At 42.4% G+C, this 20,023-nt stretch overlaps 1 protein-coding gene across 1 annotated transcript in view; it reads left to right on the top strand.

Annotated features, from left to right (window-relative positions):
• Positions 1 to 12,939, top strand: part of LOC111967348 (protein FAM13B-like) — a 71,922-nt gene extending 58,983 nt beyond the window's left edge. Inside the window, 7 exon segments of the mRNA XM_023992297.2 lie at positions 2,009 to 2,090; positions 2,507 to 2,659; positions 3,334 to 3,545; positions 3,689 to 4,182; positions 8,193 to 8,203; positions 8,206 to 8,293; positions 9,901 to 12,939. Coding sequence (XP_023848065.1) covers positions 2,009 to 2,090; positions 2,507 to 2,659; positions 3,334 to 3,545; positions 3,689 to 4,182; positions 8,193 to 8,203; positions 8,206 to 8,293; positions 9,901 to 10,024 — 1,164 coding nt within the window. The 3' untranslated portion in view covers positions 10,025 to 12,939.
• Positions 12,940 to 20,023: the final 7,084 nt, after the last annotated feature.

Below are 20,023 nucleotides of genomic sequence, written 5' to 3'. Positions count from 1 at the left end.
GGGTGGTATACAAAAGATAGCGCTATTTGGTAAAAGAACAGCTCAAATAAACAAAGAGAAACGACAGTCCATCATTACTTTAAGACATGAAGGTGAGTCAATCCAGAAAATTTCAAGAACTTTGAAAGTTTCTTCAAGTGCAGTCGCAAAAACCATCAAGCACTATGATGAAACTGTCTCTCATGAGGACCGCCACAGGAAAGGAAGACCCAGAGTTACCTCTGCTGCAGAGGATAAATTCATTAGCGTTAACTGCACCTCAGATTGCAGCMCAAATAAATGCTAACTACTACAGAACACCAATAAGAAGAAGAGACTTGATTGGGCTAAGAAACACGAGCAATGGACATTAGACCGGTGTAAATTTTGGTTCCAACCGCCGTGTCTTTATGAGACGCAGAGTAGATGAATGAAGGATCTCTGCATGTGTGGTCCCACCATGAAGCATGGAGGAGGTGGTGTGATGGTGCTTTGCTGGGGACACTGATTTATTTAGAATTCAAGGCACACTTAACCAGCATGGCTACCACAGCACTCTGCAGTGATACGCCATGCCATCTGGTTTGCGTTTAGTGGTACTATCATTTGTTTTTCAACAGGACAATGACCCAAAACACACCTCCAGGCTGTGTAAGGGCTATTTGACCAAGAAGGAGAGTGATGGAGTGCTACATCAGATGACCTGGCGTCYACAATCCACCGACCTCAACCCAGTTGAGATGGCCCAGAGTTACCTCTGCTGCAGGATACATTCATTAGAGTTACCAGCCTCAGAAATTGCAGCCCAAATAAATGCTTCACAGAGTTCAAGCAACAGACATATCTCAACATCAACTGTTCAGAGGAGACTATGTAAATCAGGTCTTCATGGTCGAATTGCTGAAAAGAAACCACTACTTTTATTTAACATTTATTTAACTTGGCAAGTCCGTTAAGAACAAATTCTTATTTACAATGAAGGCCTACACAGATTTCCACAGTCTACTTCTRAAGGACACCGATAAGAAGAAGAGCCTTGCTTTTGCCAAGAAACATGATCAATGGACATTAGACCGATGGATTTTTGGTTCCAACCGCCATGTCTTTTTGAGACGCAGAGTAGGTGAACGGATGATCTACGCATGTGGGGTTCCCACTGTGAAGCATGGAGGAGGTGTGGGGGTGCTTTTCTGGTGACACTKATTTATTTTGAATTCAAGGCACACTTAACCAGCGTGGCTACCACAGCATTCTGCAGCGATACACCATCCCATCTGGTTTGCCAACACACCTCCAGGCTGTGTAAGGGCTATTTGACCAAGAAGGAGAGTGACGGCGTGCTGCATCAGATRACCTGGCCTACACAATGACCTGACCTCAACCCAATTTGAGATGGTTTGGGATGAGTTGGACCGCAGAGTGAATGAAAAGCAGCCTATTGCTCAGCATATCTGGGAACTCCATAAAGACTGTTGAAATAGCATTCCAGGTGAGGCTGGTTGAGAGAATGCCAAGAATGTGCAAAGCTGTCATCAAGGCAAAGGGTGGCTACTTTGAACAATCACTTTTTTAGTTACTACATGATTCCATGTGTTATTTCATAGTGTTCATGTAGTAAGTAGTAAAAATAAAGAAAAACCCTTGAATGAGTAGGTGTGTCCACATTTTTGACTGGTACTGTATGTAAATAAAGTGTTTGTTTTAAATGTTTTATTGATGTGCAACAAATTATGAAAACCTGTTATCCCTTTGTCATTATGGGGTATTGTGTGTAGATTGAGGGGAAACAATTTTATCCATTTTAGAAAAAGACTAACGTAACAAAATGTGGAAAAAGTCAAGGGGGCTGAATTCTTTCCGAATACACTGTAGATACTGCAATATGAGTAACAGTTTGAGAGAGTGGAAATACAAGGATATATATATACACTGCAATATGAGGAACAAATTCATGCTTAGAATAAATGCACAATATGCCATCAGCTGGCAGGATACCATTCATCATCAGTATTCACTGTCCTCCCCACAGCCGTCTCATGGTGATAGTGCAGCTAACCCAAAGGTCCTCAAGTGGATGACCGACCTCACCAAAATCCGCAAACAGTTAAAAGGTAAGAGCAGTCTCTGTCTGCATGGTTGTGTTGGTGGGAGTGGGAGGGTGCTTGGTTCCATGGCAGGGGTGGGGTTGGTTGGGTTGGGCTCAGCTTGTCGGGTAAACTTTTGTGTGCCATACTGTTCCTCCCCTGGGCAACCTGGTCCTGCCCTGACCCGCCTGCCTGACTGCCCAGTCCAGTGGTGGCGGAGCTGGGTCAGTCTCATCAATGCATGGGTATTACAGTACACACCAACTGTGGCTCTAACATAATGGCCTTCCCTCACTGTGTTGGTCCATTGTGAAAGTCCCCCCCCATCCATCTATATCAATTCCATTTGAACCCCCCCCCCCCCCCCCAATCGGGAGATGCAAAGCCGAATAAGTTTCTCTCTCTTCTTTAAAATTCTAAAACTGGACGTCCCCCAACTGCAGGAAGACAGCATCTCTTTCTCAAAGGGTCTCTGAGGCACCAGGCGGTGCTTCAGTCATACAGACGCCACCACACCTCCTCCACCTCCGCCCCGAACACACCCCATTTTACACTTGCACGCCCCCTCACTGCCTCTAAACAGACACCCTACCTATGTAAGTACACTAACAGCAGTAAGTAGAAACCAAAAATACTTCCAACTGAAGGTAGACTCTCTGTTCTTTCTCTCTTCTCATAGCTCTCGCTCTCTCCCCCTCAATTAAATTCAAAGGGCTTTATTGGCATGGGAAACATATGTTTAAATTGCAAAGCAGGTGAAATAAACAAAAGTGACAAAATCCACTGGTAACACAGAAGCACATCCCGCAGTCTGGGGTTTGGCAGTATGTCATGTAGTGGGGTAATTTGGGTGTAAATTCTGCGGCGAACAGGGTGGGAGTCTCTAGCCAGAGTGTGGAAGCTGGATTCCAACAGTTATTATTTTGAATGGATATGGTCCTTGAGAACATGCCTTTTGGAACATTGTAAAAGGAATTTWGTGCAGACTGACTGGTTTATTTGATTTGCTGCTCATCCATCCGTATGCTCCTGTGGCTTTAGACAGACCTTTAGCAGTGGCTAGTCTGGTGTGTTTGTGTCTGTGGACATATKGTTGATTGTCAGGGCTATCCCTTTTCTCTGTCTCTGGTTGACAGACAGGAGGACTCATGGTAGCTGCAATAACAGCCCATCAAGCTCCTGCATGTCCACTGTTACTAATGTTAATTAACCCCTCTGTTCCTCAGTCACCCTCACGTTTCTTCTCTTTACCTCTTTCTCTCCCACTCAGATGCCAAACACAAGGAGGCTGAGCTGACCACTCAGACGCGGCCACGCAGCAACACCTTGCCCAAGAGCTTTGGTTCCACCCTGGACCAGGCAGGCCACGATGTTGGTGGAGAGGCCAAGGGCCACCTACCCACCAGAGAGGAGACCCTGAACCTCATCCAGCGCCGCGTCAAAGGCAAGAGAGAGGAGGACGGCTGGCCAGAGGACACCAAGGTGAGACGGGGACAAAATACACTGTCTAGCTACAACCAGATAGTGAACTGAGTTCTGTCCTAAAACGTAATGGTCCCTGTGATAGCTGGAAAGCCATAACAGACAATTTATGTAATGAATGTAAAATGGTTCTTTCCCTGTAGAAAATGACCAAGGAGCAGCTGTCGTGTGAGAAGACGGTCCTACAGAAGAACCTCCTGCACTACGAGGGACTCCATGGTCGACCTGTGACCAGAGAGGAGAGGCTGGTGGTCAAACCGCTGTACGACCGCTACCGTCTGGTCAAGCAGATGCTCACCCGCGCCAGCATCACCCCCATCATCGCTTCCCCCTCCAGCAAGCGTCGCAACCACACCCTGAAGCCCATCATCGAGGGAGAGACTGCCCACTTCTGTGACGAGATCGAGGAGGAGGAGGAGGGTGAGGTGGAGGAAGAGGAGGCCACAGCCGAGGAGGAAGAGAGCAGTGTGGAGCTCCAGAGCTCGGGGTCGGAGGTGATCATGGCTCTAGACCCAGTGTTCCAGCCCCAGACCAGCTCCCAGAGACACAGAGACAGCCTGCTCAGGCCCAAGATGGAGGAAACCTCCGGGAAACTGGCCCTGGACCTGCGCCTGTCCAGCGCCAACGCCTCGTCAATGTGAGCATACACACCTACACACACACCTACACACACACCTACACACACACCTACACACACACACACACACACACACAACCGTCACATCTGCATGCCACTACACTCCATTCACAACAGCCTCCTCATTCCTCAATAATCTGGCACAGTCACCAGTGTAAATCTGCCATGTAGTTTACTACACACAAAACTGCACATCCAAACCCGAAATGTCGGCCGTGGAGGTTAAATGGGCTCTAGCTCTGGTAGTCATATGACGTGTATTTAAAGCACCTGGAACCGGGTTGATGGCTATTAGAGGAGCTGGTCTGAGGAGTGTAAACTGGATAAKGCAGTAATCTAGCTAGGGGCGTGAGGGAGCACATAGCCCCGGGCGGCAGGTAGCCTAGTGGTTAGGGAGTTGGGCCAGTAACCGAAAGGTTGCTGGATCGAATCCCCGAGCTGACAAGGTAAAAATCTGTCGTTCTGCCCCTGAACAAGGCAGTTAACCACAAGGCAGTTAACCCACTAGGCCGTCATTGTAAATAAGAATTTGTTCTTAACTGACTTGCCTAGTTAAAAAAGCAGAGGGCTGCCAGGCCAGATTTAAGACCAGGCAGCAGAGAGGACTGCCAGGCCAGGCCAGCTTTAAGCCCAAGCAGCAGGGCTGATTCAGGTGCTGTGACCGAAGGCAAAGATKATCTATTATATTGACAAGATAGCAGAGTGACCGCTCTAACAATGGAAATACAAATCCTCAATGATTGAAGGCAGGCAAGATCAGTAGTTTGTCTCAAAGTTGCCGGAAGGCCACTTGCATCCACTTATATCAGTACATTTGTAACAGCCTAAACCCCTCAAACTCAACTCTGGACCTAGAAGCCAGTTTCAGTCCATGTTTTCTTCTCATCAAGGGCTGATTTAGACCTAGGACACCAGGTGGGTGCTATTAATGATCAGGTAGAACAGAAAACCAGTAGACTCTGGCCCTCATAGGGTAAGAGTTGAGTAACCCTGGCCTAAACATTACAAAACTTCTATTCGATCAAATAATTTGACGCTCTCATAGACCTCCGTACAAAAAAGGTTAATCTCACACGGACAGATTTTGGGCGTAGTAAATACTCTCGCTTCGCCTCTTCCTCTCTGCCCTAGGTACTGACCTGACCTAACCTGACCTCTGTAATCTGGTCACTACCTACTGCATCTGTAATCTGGTCACTACCTAACCTGAACTCTGTAATCTGGACACTACCTAACCTGAACTCTGTAATCTGGTTTGCCGGGCAACAGCAATCACTTCCAGCTTCTAAACACACTCTGACTTCCTGTTTTAATCTCAGATGATAAAACCCTTAAGATGAATAGAGATTAGAGGTCGACCGATTATGATTTTTATACCGATTATTGGAGGGCCAAAAAAAGCCGATACCGATTAATCGGCCGATTTTTTTGTTTTTTTTTTTGATTTTTTTTTTTTTTTGTAATAATGACAATTACAACAATACTGAATGAACACTTATTTTAATTTAATATAATACATCAATAAAATCTATTTAGCCTCAAATAAATAATGAAACATGTTCAATTTGGTTTAAATAATGCAGAAACAGTGTTGGAGAAGAAAGTAAAAGTGCAATATGTGCCATGTAAGAAAGCTAATGTTTAAGTTCCTTGCTCAGAACATGAGAACATATGAAAGCTGGTGGTTCCTTTTAACATGAGTCTTCAATATTCCCAGTTAAGAAGTTTTAGGTTGTAGTTATTATAGGACTATTTCTCTCTATACCGTTTGTATTTCATATACCTTTGACTATTGGATGTTCTTATAGGCACTATAGTATTGCCAGCCTAATCTCGGGAGTTGATAGGCTTGAAGTCATAAACAGCGCAATGCTTGAAGCACAGCGAAGAGCTGCTGGCAAACGCAGGAAAGTGCTGTTTGAATGAATGCTTACGAGCCTGCTGCTGCCTACCACCGTTCAATCAGACTGCTCTATCAAATATCAAATCATAGACTTAATTATAATATAATAAACACAGAAATACGAGCCTTGGGTCATTAAAATGGTCAAATCTGGAAACTATCATTTCTAAAATAAAACGTTTATTCTTTCAGTGAAATACGGAACCGTTCCGTATTTTATCTAACGGGTGGCATCCGTAAGTCTAAATATTGCTGTTACATTGCACAACCTTCAATGTTATTTCATAATTATGTAAAATTCTGGCGAATTAATTACGATCTTTGTTAGGAAGAAATGGTCTTCACACAGTTCGCAACGAGCCAGGCGGCCCAAACTGCTGCATATACCCTGACTCTGCTTGCACTGAACGCAAGAGAGTGACACAATTTCCTAGTTAAAAGAAATTCATGTTAGCAGGCAATATTAACTAAATATGCAGGTTTTTAAAAATACACTTGTGTATTGATTAAAAAAAATATATAGTTGTGTATTGATTTTGAAGGCATTGATGTTTATGGTTAGGTACACATTGGTGCAACAACAGTGCTTTCTTCCGAATGCGCTTGTTAAATCATCACCCGTTTGGCGAAGTAGGCTGTGATTCGATGATAAATTAACAGGCACCGCATTGATTATATGCAACGCAGGACAAGCTAGATAAACTAGTAGTATCATCAAACCATGTGTAGTTAACTAGTGATTGTTAAGATTTTTAGTTTTTTTTTTATAAAATAAGTTTAATGCTAGCTAGCAACTTACCTTGGCTCCTTGCTGCACTGCGGCAACAGGTGGCCAGCCTGCCACGCAGTCTCCTCGTGGAGTGCAATATATATCGGCCATAATCGGTGGTCCAAAAATGCAGATTACCGATTGTTATGAAAACTTGAAATTGGCCCTAATTAATCGGCCATGCCGATTTTAATCGGTCAACTACATATAGATAGATATCTATCTATACAGTACCAGTCAAAAGGTTGGACACCTACTTGTTCAAGGGTTTTTCTTTACTTTTACTATTTTCTACATTACACAAAAACTATGAAATGACACATGTCATGTCGTAACCAAAAAAGTATTAAATATTTTTAAATGTTTTATATTTTTCAAAGTAGCCACGCTTTGCCTTGACAGCTTTGCATACTTTTGGCATTCTCTCAACTATCTTCATGAGGAAGGCTTTTCCAACAGTCTTGAACGAGTTACCTGCTTTTCCTTCACTCTTCGGTCCAACTCATCCCAAACCATCTCAACTGGGTTGAGGTCGGTGGATTGTGGACGCCAGGTCATCTGATGTAGCACTCCATCACTCTCCTTCTTGGTCAAATAGCCCTTACACAGCCTGGAGGTGGTTTTGGGTCATTGTCCTGTTGAAAAACAAATGATAGTACCACTAAACGCAAACCAGATGGCATGGCGTATCATGCAGAGTGCTGTGGTAGCCATGCTGGTTCCTTGAATTCTAAATAAATCAGTGTCCCAGCAAAGCACCATCACACCACCTCCTCCATGCTTCATGGTGGGACCACACATGCAGAGATCATCCGTTCATCTACTCTGCGTCTCATAAAGACCGGCGGTTGGAACCAAAATTTCCACTGATCTAATGTCCATTGCTCGTGTTCTTAGCCCAATCAAGTCTCTTCTTCTTATTGGTGTTCCTGTAGTAGTTAGCATTTATTTGTGCTGCAATCTGAGGTGCAGTTAACGCTAATGAATTTATCCTCTGCAGCAGAGGTAACTCTGGGTCTTCCTTTCCTGTGGCGTTCCTCATGAGAGACAGTTTCATCATAGTGCTTGATGGGTTTTGCGACTGCTGTCATCAAGGAAAAGGGTGGCTGGCTACTTTGTTAAACAAATCATTTTTTTTTGGGTTGCTACATGATTCCATGTGTGTTGTTTCATAGTTTTGATGTCTTCACTATTATTCTACAATGTAGAAAATAGTAAAATAGAAAACCCTTGAATGAGTAGGTGTCCAAACCTTTTGACTGGTACTGTACACACACACCACTGTGTTCTGCTTGATGAAACCTGGTTGAGATTGTCATGATGACCCCTCCTGTACAGGCCTGAGCTCCTGGGCAGCTGTGGAAAGCCCGGGCTGAAAAGAAGAAGCTAAGGAACACCATCCGCCAGTTTGAGGATGAGTTCTACCAGCAGAACGGCAGGTTGGTACACACAACACACACAACACAACACAACACACACACACACACACACACACACACACACACACACACACACACACCTACATTCAGTGCATTTGGAAATTATTCAGACCCCTTGACTTTTTCCACATTTTGTTACAGCCTTATTTTAAAATGGATAAAAGTATTTTTTTCCCTCATCAATCTACACACGATACCCCATAATGACAAAGCGAAAACAGGTTTTATAAATGTTTGCAAATGTATAAAACATTAAAACAGAATTACCTTATTTACATAAGTATTCAGATCCTTTTCTATGAGCCTCGAAATTGTGGTAAATTATATTAATAATATATTTATATAATTTATATAACATAAGGTCCCACAGTTGATAGTGCATGTCAGAGAAAAAACCAAGCCATGAGGACGAAGGAATTGTAGAGCTCCTAGACAGGATTGTCAAAGCACAAAAAATGTCTGCAGCATTGAAGGTCCCCAAGAACACAGTGGTCTCCATCATTCTTAAATGGAAGAAGTTTGGAACCACCAAGACTATTCCTAGAGCTGGCCGCCTGGCCAAACTTAGCAATCGGGGAAGAAGGGCTTTGATCAGGGAGGTGACCAAGAACTCGATGGTCACTCTGACAGAGCTCCAGTTCTCCAAATGGCACCTAAAGGACTCTCTGGTCTGATGAAACCAAGCTCTTTGGCCTGAATGCCAAGTGTCACATCTGGAGGAATCCTGGCACCATTCCTACAGTGAAGCACGGTGGTGGCCACATCATGCTGTGGGGGATGTTTTTCAGCGGCAGGGACTGGGAGACTAGTCAGGATCGAGAGAAAGATGAACGGAGCAAAGTACAGAGATCCTTGATGAAAACCTGCTCCCGAGCACTTAGGACCTCATACTGGGGCGACGGTTCACCTTCCAACAGGACAACAACCCTAAACACACAGCCAAGACAATGCTGGAGTGGATTTGGGACAAGTCTCAATGTTCTTGAGTGGCCCAGCCAGAGGCCGGACTTGAACCGGATCGAACATCTCTGGAGAGACCTGAAAATAGCTGTGCAGCGACACTCCCCATCCAACCTGACAGAGCTTGAGAGGATCTGCATAGAAGAATTGGAGAAACTCCCCAAATACAGGTGTGCCAAGCTTGTAGCTTCATACTCAAGAAGACTCGAGGCTGTAATCACTGCCAAAGGTGCTTCAACAMAGTACTGAGTAAAGGGTCTGAATACTTATGTAAATGTGATACATTTGCAAACATTTCTAAAAACCTGTTTGCTTTGTCATTATGGGGTATTGTGTGTAAATTGATGAGGGAAAACAATTGAAACTATTTTACAATAAGGCTGTAATGTAAAAAAAAATTGGRAAGTAAAGGGGTCTGAATACTTTACGAATGCACTGTACAGGGATGCTGAAGCTTTAGTACCTGCGTCATCTCCCCACCGTGACAGATGAAGCGCTTGGGATGACTAGTTGAGTTGTCTCAGACAGTGCTCCTGTCTTATTTACTACAACAGTTTCTTTGTTTATGATTGTTCAGCCTTCCGACGCAGTAAACAACCGGCACGTATCCAACTGGTGTCTCAGGCCTTCTCCCTTTCCCTCGACAGGAACGTCCAGAAGGAGGACAGGCTACCCATGATGGACGAGTACAAAGAGTATAAACGGATCAAAGCCAAACTGCGCCTGCTGGAGGTGCTCATCAGCAAGCAGGATTCCTCTAAGTCTATCTAGAGAGAGAAGAGGGAGGGAGGCCACCCTGCTTCCCTCCATCCACCTGACTGAAGGTCCCCCATCTCACCCCTACATGGCCCCTCCCTTATCAACCATCCTCCTACCTGCACCCCTGAGAGACGGCACAGCATCCACCGTATCTCACTACTGTCTCCCCAAGACCACCCATCAGATTCTGCCATCCCCAGCTAATGTTCAGTGTAGGCTCCTTTCTAAGGACTCTGATGAAGAAGAGACATCTTCATCCCGCCAGTCAAGACTCGACACACCCTTTTGATTTCTTTCTACCTGTTTCATTGAGGAATTTCCTCTTTAGAGTTTAGTTTTTGTTTAAACTTAATTTGTTTCATTAACTTCATGTATGGTAGTTTCTCATACTGAGAAATCCTATTTGACAGGAGCGTGTAGTGTGTTGTAGTCGCCCGGCCACAAAATGAACTCTCCCTCTGAGCAAGGACACYGCTCATTCTATTTCAGATATTGATTCAGTTAACCAACTCCATAGTCATCATTCAACACTAGGATGTTTTTTGTGTCGTCTTGAGTGAGATTGTTTGGGGAAAAGTAATTAATTAATGTATGTTTTCTTGTACATAAATATTTACACAAATGTTTGTATGTTACAGTATGTCATTTTTCTTTAATGAAGAGATTCTCTCAAGTTTGAAAACGAACTTAGTTTTAAGTGTCTTATGCTATTCCAATTGTTCCAATTAAATGTTAAATTATTACACAATTGCCACTATGGAAACTGAGCGAGTTTTATCAGTTGGGACTGGTTGGGCTCATCCTTTCTGTTTTTATATTTTAATATTCAGTCATCACTGAAAGGAGTTTGACACATCAGGTGGGCAGGACAGCCAGTTAGGTTCATCACTTAGCATTGTTACCTTTACCGTCTCCATTTTCTGGCAATAAGGCTGGACGGCTTGACTTTAGCATATAAATATGTCCCAATTTATTTTATTTATATGCGTTCAATTTCAGTTGCAGAGTGGATCTTTGTGAGGTGTCTTATTGAGTTGGCTCTGATCTAAAGCTGTTCCAACTGCATCAGTATTATGCTAAATACAGCATATGGCAGTGTTAGGGCGTGATGACACTGGTTGGTGGAGTGTATGGGATATGTCCCATAATGAGCCAGAGTTTTTGTCCAGGCAATGTAGAGCCAGGTCATTGTCAGGTCCTGAGGAGTTGTCTGACCACAGAGCTCTGAGAAGCCTTTACCACGGCCAAGCAGAACCAATAGCACCTCGACCCCTGACATCAACAATTTGACCCTGTCCCTATTTATCCCAAAGTTCTTAAGGGCTTCATTCGAAAGGTCACATGCAACTACAACAGAGTCAAAATGATGCATGTTGGGAATGACACTGGGGTGTGTCTGGTCTTYTGGCGTCATGCCTCCTGCCTGCCACTCCGTAGATATTATCGACCCCAACCTTTTGACCCCTAGCTAAACTAGCAGTCAGCCTCGCGGCAGCCTCACATCACTATCCTTCAGAAGCTCTCTGGACTTGACAAGACCAAGCAGGAACTTTGTCTGTTCAATTGACTAGTTCTAGTCCTGGCGATAAAATACACAAACCATTTAAGATCTGTTGTAGACTAGATGCCTACGCACTCCTTAGGGCAGGGTGGGGAATTACTGCTGTATGCTAGTTGTCCAGGAATGGTTTGGAATGAGAAGACATCCCCAGTGGCACTGACTTTAAAGATCTGCATCTGTTTCAGCAGGTAGAATAATGTCAGACCAACACACCCAGAATGACGGAATCTAGGCTTGCCTGAAGGAYGTTTGCGCTGAACCAGGAGTTTGGCCTTCGTCTCTCACTGGGACAAAACAAAGTCCTGTAACCTTTGAGTTGGCAGGGTTTGGTATACTGTATGTACGGGTGAACAGTGTGGAGAGGTTCTAGAAGTTATTTGCACAGCATTCTGAGAATGCAGCCCTTGTTTTGTTTGTAGATTTGTTCCTTTGTTTTAGAAGCACAATTTATATTGAAGGATGAACGTCAGAATTTGTATTATTTTTAACACGTTTGACCCGTTTTACTTTCTGTGATGTTCAAACATGAGAATGTGGGGTTTTTTTTTATGACCATTATTTAGTATAATCTTTTTTGTAACCTCTCACTAATATAGTGTAGAATCTCTATTGAATAGGAATCTTCAGTGTTTTGTATAAGCTAGACTAGTTGGCTTGCATGGCAAAGATTTGTATTGTTTCTATTTTTGTGCCATGAAGATCAAGCAATAAATTAGTGTTGAGGCCTGTATCAATGGAATGTGGGGCCTTGTTAACCCTGTATGTGCATTTTCTGAGTATACGGCTGATTCATGTTTAATCTATTACTGGAACTAGCTGTTTTCTACCTTGCAGACCAACCCATGAAACTGTCACTTGACTATAACTGCTGTGAGAGTAACACTGCGACTCAGTTTTCTGTCTGCTAAATCAGCATTTTTATCATTTTTGTTGTCAGCATAATGTTGTTTGGGGCACTGCTTAAACCAAATGTGACAAGATTATCAATGTGGAGACATAGATGGAGGCACATTTGGACCGAACATTCCGATTTATATTATTTAAAAAGGAAACAAGTGAAATTGGTCATTTCCATGTCAAATTCTCAAGGGCTTTTTTACTAGATGATTTTTGCATTGTGCCTGCAGAGCCTGTTCATAGTCCCATGCCATCCCACGCTTGTTTGTTTTTCTGACCCAGGTGGGCCGGTGGCAGGTTGCATCAACTGACCAGCCAATCAGCAACCGGCTCCCAGAGCTTCTATCTATCTGTGGACCTGTGTTTTTCATCTATACTGAACAAAAAATGTAAACGCAACATGTAAAATGTTGGTTTCAAGAGCTGACATTAAAGATCCCTGAAATGTTCCATATGAACAAAAAGCTTATTTCTCTCATGTTGTGCATTTATTTACATCCCTGTTAATGAGCATTTCTCCTTTTGCCAAGATAATTCATCCACCTGACAGGTGTGGCATATCAAGAAGCTGATTAAACAGCATGATCATTACACAGCTGCATCGTGTACTGGGGACAATAAAATGGCACTCTAAAATGTGCAGTTGTCACACGACACAATGCCACAAATGTCTCAAGTTGAGGGAGTGTACATGGCTTATGTTAGAGAAATTAACATTAAATTCTCTGGCAACAGCTCTGGTGGACTTTCTTGCAATCGTTTTAAGAGAATTTGGCAGTATGTCCAACAGGCCTCACAACCGCAGACCACGTGTAACCACGCCAGCCCAGGACCTCCACATACGGCTTCTTCACCCGCGGGATCATCCGAGACCAGCCACCCGGACAGATGATGAAACTGAGTATTTCTGTCTGTAATAAAGCCCTTTTGTGGGGAAAAACTCATTTTGATTGGCTGGGCCTGGCTCCTCAGTAGAAAACAATATGGATTTCACATGACTAGTCATGTGAAATCCATAGATTAGGGCCTAATTTATTTATTTCAATTGACTGATTATACAGAGAAATCTTTGAAATTGTTGCATGTTGTGTTTATTTTTGTTCAGTATGTATATGTTTGTGAATACTTGTTTTCCTTTATTTACAAATTATGAAGTACATTAAAATGCATACAAAAATAAAGATTATAATTTACGTGCCTTTTTGCTGAAGTTGTCTTCTTGGGATCAACCTGAGGGGAAAGGTTACATTAACCAGATACAAATACATTAGCTTTATTGACAAATGTACTGCAACATATAAAGCCCAGTATCCATGCAACAACTAGGTGGTTTGCAGTCCATTGAGTCAGGTGAAGGCTATTAAGAGCTGAAATGTGTTTTTATGGAGGCCAGAGATGTCTGTGAGGAGAGGGTGACCATGACCCAGGAGAATGGAGGTCAGCACGCAAGGCCACAGTTGGAACAAGCTCAATCTGTGATATATTACACCAGAAGCGCCATTTATACCTGCTTTTAACATGTGTCCTTTGTCCTGATCGTGCCCACATTTTCAGGCAGGTGTAGACAATCAAAAGACACATTGTGATCTGATTGTGACTAGATCTTACTGACCACCTCTGGATATCTTACAAGTGTAGGCAGATTTGGACAGAGAAAACATTTAAATCATCATTATCCACCTAAAATCATTGACTGATTACATCAATACGTTTCTTACAATAAATCAATATTATTTTGAAAGAATAGCTGTGAAATMATTTGCATAAAGGAAGGGGCCAGGATATCTGGTCACAATGCAGACACAGTGGATGGAAAACAGACATTTCTTGAAATGTGGGCACAATCAGAATGTAGACAAGATCATGACAAAGGACCCATTTTAGCACCAGGGAGGTGTAAACAGGTCTAGAGATACACATAAATCCATCTCCCTGGGCCCCTGAATTACCATAGCACATGTTGATCAGCTGATCATATGTAGGCTTTATCMAATGAATCTTTAACAAAATGTAGTAAATGATCAATGTATCCTTGAGACAAAAAATTTAAAATGTCATTGCCAATCACACACTACCAGGGGAAAGAGCTTGGCCAGGTTGTCTTTTTATGTGTTACTGCTGTCCTCTAGTGTTCACAACCAACAATAACACTTGGGTAAAACTGAAGTCGCGCTTTATTTGGAGAGTCGCCCTAGATAGATCCTCAAACTACAAAGTGCAACAATTTGTTTGGGTTAAGATTATGGCTAAGGTCAGGGTTGAGCTGGGTGTGGACATGAAGCCATTCTAAGGGTTAGGGTTGCAGTTAGGATAGGGTTGAGGTTATGAAAAGATTAGGACCAGGGTTAGGGTTGCGGTTATGGTGGGTTAGGACTAGGGTTAGGGTTAAACTAGGGGGAAATTGACCTTAAAGAGGACAAGCAAAGCACAGGCATGTGCTCTCTAATTCTTTTGCTCCTAGTGATCCATCTTTCTAAAAGTTGTTGTATAAGAAGTGTGAAAACATTCCCAGAGGAAGGTTAAGGGCAGAGCCAAGACCTGGTCTAGTAACCTCTATCTAATGAACCCTTTGAACCTTTCACCTATTACTACCGGTCAGGACAATGAGATTGAGACTGTAACCTCATATAAATATCTTGGAATTTTAATTGATGACGGCCTCTCTTTTAAATTGCATATTCAACAATTTACAAAAAAGTTTTAACTGAAGTTAGGATTTTATTTTAGGAATAAGGCCTGTTTTTCTTTTAAAGCCAGAAGGAGGCTAGTATCAACTACATTTATGCCTTTACTAGACTATGGGGATATTTTATATATGAATGCTTCCGCTCAGTGTTTGAGATCAATTGACACTCTTTACCATGGCGAACTGAGATKTATTTTAAACTGCAAATCCCTTACACACCACTGCACTTTATATACCAGGGTTGGCTGGCCTTCTCTAGTCATCTGTAGGCTCAGTCACTGGTATACTTTATTTACAAAGCCATTTTTGGTTTACTACCATTTTATTTGGGCATTTTTATTGTTCAGAAATGTGGTGGGTACTCTTCGTTCGCAGGACTTTATCCTGCTAACTGTTCCAAATGTCCGAACTGAATTTGGTAAAAGGGCTTTTATGTACTCTGCGCTTGGAACACCTTACAAAATACTTTTAAACTGGAAGAACTTGTTCCGATTGGTGTTTTAAAATCACTGATGAAGGATTTTGAGACTGATTCCCTGACCTGTCACTGTTTTTAATTTGCTGTTTTATGATTTTGTTATACTCTTGTGAATTCGATCTTGTGATTCGTTTTTCATGTTGTCTGTCTGTAATTGTGTAATGACTTGGTGCTGCCTATCTTGGCCAGGACGCTCTTGAAAAATAGATTTCAAAACTCAATGAGCCCTTCAAAGTAAAATAAAGGTTAAATAAAAATATATTTTTAAATAATCTTCAGAAAAAATAATCTTCAGGAAAAAAACAACCAGTCCACCTGTCTTCTCAAAACTGTCCAATAGATGGAGAAAGAGGATCCTATGTGGTCATGCCTTTCACTAATACTTCTTATTCAGACCTGTGGGATCAATAGTACTCCATTTTTTTCATCCAAAAACGCTCCTTAGTCTGTCTCTGTGTTAACGAGCCCCCTTGTTTAGATTCTAACAATGCTATTCTTAACTGTCGTACTATATGAGATCTAAATGTGTGTATAGTGTGGTTACGCTAGTGTGGTTGTACCTGCATATCTTTCACATTTTTGTTTTGTCAATATACTGATATATATATTACTCTGAATTGTTGGAGAACCTCATCATCCTTTGTCTTCTAGAAATGACCCTTTTACTACAGAGTTAAACTTCATAGAAGACAGAGTATGTGGGTACAAATGGGAGTTTGTCACCACATACTAGTCCTAACCCTACCAGAACATCACCATAACCCTAACCCTTGCAGAACCTCAATCCTAACCCTAACCTCAACCCTAACCGCAACCCTATCCCTAACCCTTACCCTAGCTCCATGTCCACATCCCAGCTCAACCCTAACCTTAACCCTTACCCTAGCTTCATGTCCACATCCCAGCTCAACCCTAACTTAATGTCCATACTCTGGTTCAACACGGCCTAGTTTCATGTCCACAACCCGGTTCAACCCTAACACGAGCAAACTGTTTCATATCAACAGTTGCGGTTGATAGTTTAATGATTGAGTATCTATAGACCAAATAAGGCTCTCCAAATACAGTTTGACAAACACGTCTCCATTTCTAGCTTCTAAATTACTCATTACCACTTAGCAGACACTTTTATCCAAAGTATTTTAGTAACTACACCGAACAAAAATATAAACTCAACATTCAACCAATTCAAAGATTTTACTTACAGTTCATAAAAGGAAATCAGTCAATTGAAATACATTCATTATGCCCTGATCTATGGATTTCACATGACTGGGCAGGGGTCCAGCCTTAGGTGTGCTTGGGAGTGCATAGGCCCACCCACCTGGCAGCCGGGCCCAGCTAATCAGAATGAGTTTTCCCCACAAAAGGGCTTTATTAAAGGCAGAAGTACTCCTCAGCACACCAATTCTCTGGCAACAGCTCTGGTGGACATTCCTGCAGTCAGCATGCCAATTGCGTGCTCCCTCAAAACTTAAGACATCTGTGGCCTTGTGTTGTGTGACAAAACTGCACATTTTAAAGTGGCCTTTAGTCCCCAGCACAAGGTGCACCTGTATTATGATCATGCTATTTAATCAGCCTCTTGATATGCCACACATGTCAGGTGGATGGATTATCTTGGCAAATGAGAAATGCCAACTAACAGGGATGTAAACAAAATGAGAAATTAGCTTTTTGTTCATATGGATAATTTCTGGGATTTTTTATTTAATCTCATGAAACATTGGGCCAACACTTTACATGTTGCGTTTATATTTTTGTTCAGTRTACATAGGATCCCTGCGGGACTGGAACACACAACCTTAGGCCACGCAATGCAAGTTTTAAAGGCAATATTTCTGCAGGCAATGTTCGCAGAGACCACATTCACAGTTAAYGCTGCATATGTTGGCTCAATCGGAAATAGTGCATTGTCTAAATCGGCAATGGGATTGAATCCCAGCTTTGATATTGCAACTTGCTAGTGTGTTATACTCTTATCATGGTAATATATCATTGTCGAATTATAGAATATTTCACAAAAAGACAGACACCACATCTATGTAAAAAAATAAATATCCATATATACAGTTGATGTCGGAAGTTTCCATACACCTTAGCCAAATACATTTAAACTCAGTTTTTCACAATTCCTGACATCTACTCCGAGTAAGATTTCCCTGTTTTAGGTMATTTAGGATCACCTCTTTATTTTAAGAATGTGAAATGTCAGAATAATAGTCGAGAGAATGATTTATTTCAGCTTTTATTTCTTTCATCACATTCCCAGTGGGTCAGAAGTTTACATGCACTACACTCAAATAGTATTTGGTAGCATTGCCTTTAAATTGTTTAACTTGGGTCAAACGTTTCGGGTAGCCTTCCACAAGCTTCCCACAATAAGTTGGGTGAATTTTGGCCTATTCCTCTTGACAGGGCTGGTGTAACTGAGTCAGGTATGTAGGTCTCCTTGCTCGCACACACTTTTTCAGTTTGCTGTGCTGGTGACACTGATTTACTTAGAATTCAAAGCACACTTAACCGGCATGGCTACCACAGCATTCTGCAGCGATACACCATCCCATCTGGTTTGGGCTTAGTGGGACTATCATTTGTTTTTCAACAGGACAATGACCCAACCCACCTCCAGGCTGTGTAAGAGCTGTTTGACCAAGAATTAGAGTGATGGAGTGCTGCATCAGATGACCTGGCCTCCACAATCACCCAACCTCTACCCAATTGAGATGGTTTGGGATGAGTTGGACCGCAGAGTGAAGGGAAAGCAGGGAACTCCTTCAAGACTGTTGGAAAAGCATTCCTCATGAAGCTTGTTGAGAGAATGCCAAGAGTGTGCAAAGCTGTCATCATGGCAAAGGGTGGCTACTTTGAAAGCTCTCAAAAAATATATTTTGAATTGTTTAACACTTTGACTACTACATGATTCCATGTGTTATTTCATAGTTTTGATGTCTTCACTATTATTCTACAATGTAGAAAATAGTAAAAATAAAGCAAAACCCTGGAATGAGTAGGTGTGTCCAAACTTCTGACTGGTATTGTATATAAAGATTAACACCATACACAGTCCCTACTGAATCCTAAGATCCCATACAGTATCGTGTTAATGTTCCGCACTGTTAGACAATGATTCAAGGCCACACTTCCCCCACTTAAAATGCAAGGCCATTTTTATTGGTCATAAACCGAGCAGCTGAAGATATATGAGGACAGGTTGAGTGGAATGGACACAGTAAGGCCATACAGGGTTTTGGACACCCATGGTCTGTAAACCCAGGCTGGTGTTGTTATGCAGGCTCAGTGCAGGTCCCTGAGTGGTCCAGCGCTGACCTCTGTCTGCACCTCTCCAGAGGGACCCTGGGAAGATCTTAATTGCATACTCCTTGCGTCCTCGCTCCTCAAATCCCATTGGATGAGAAGGTCAGAGGGGAGGGTCCTATGGTTTTCTCATCCAATGGGTTTTGAGAAGGAGACAAGGAAAGAGGACACGGAGTATGCAATTGAGATCTTCCCCCTGTGACCCTGCTCAGTCTAGGATTGTCAGTGACATGCTGTAGATAGCTAGTAGAAATATATGGTGTATTACTATTCCCACCAATACAGAAAGTAGCCCTACATTCCGTATGACAAGTGGCTTGAAATGTAATGTACAAGGCCACAAACATGGCTGCTGAGCTGATGGCGTTCACTAATAAAGTCACTGACAACTACAGATGTCATCCTCATACACTCCCAGTCTGAGTCACACACACACACACACACACACACCTCTCCTACCAATCCACATCTTACAATGGTGGCTCACATAGTCAGCTGCATAGTCCAAGTTAATAAAAAGCCAGGTTAGTTTCAGTAGCATTGAAAGTGTAAAGTAAAACTGCTCATGGTAATTTGGAGGGGACCTTGGTTCTATGACAAGAGGCAGATGTTCTAGAAATTAAAATGAAAAATGAAACCACCATAACCATGTACCCAAATGGAACCACAGTAATCATGTTTCCAAATAGAACCACCATAACCATGTTTCCAATATAGAACCACCATTAACCATGTTTCCACATAGAACCACCATAACCATGTTTCCAAATAGAACCACCATAACCATGTTTCCTCATAGAACACCAGTAACCATGTTTCCAATAGAACCACCATAACCATGTTTCCAAAATAGAACCACCATAACCCATGTTTCCAAATAGAACCACCATAAACCATGTTTCCAAATAGAACCACCATAACCATGTTTCCAAATAGAACCACCATACCATGTTTCCAAATAGAACCACCATTACCATGTTTCCAAATTAGAAACCACCATAACCATGTTTCCAAATAGAACCACCATAACCATGTTCCAAATAGAACCACAATAACCATGTTCCAAATAGA

Source organism: Salvelinus sp. IW2-2015, linkage group LG8 (genome assembly GCF_002910315.2).
Source record: "Salvelinus sp. IW2-2015 linkage group LG8, ASM291031v2, whole genome shotgun sequence".
NCBI lineage: Eukaryota > Metazoa > Chordata > Actinopteri > Salmoniformes > Salmonidae > Salvelinus > Salvelinus sp. IW2-2015.
Note: the sequence above shows the minus strand (reverse complement) of the source record. Positions and strands in the feature narration are given on the sequence as shown.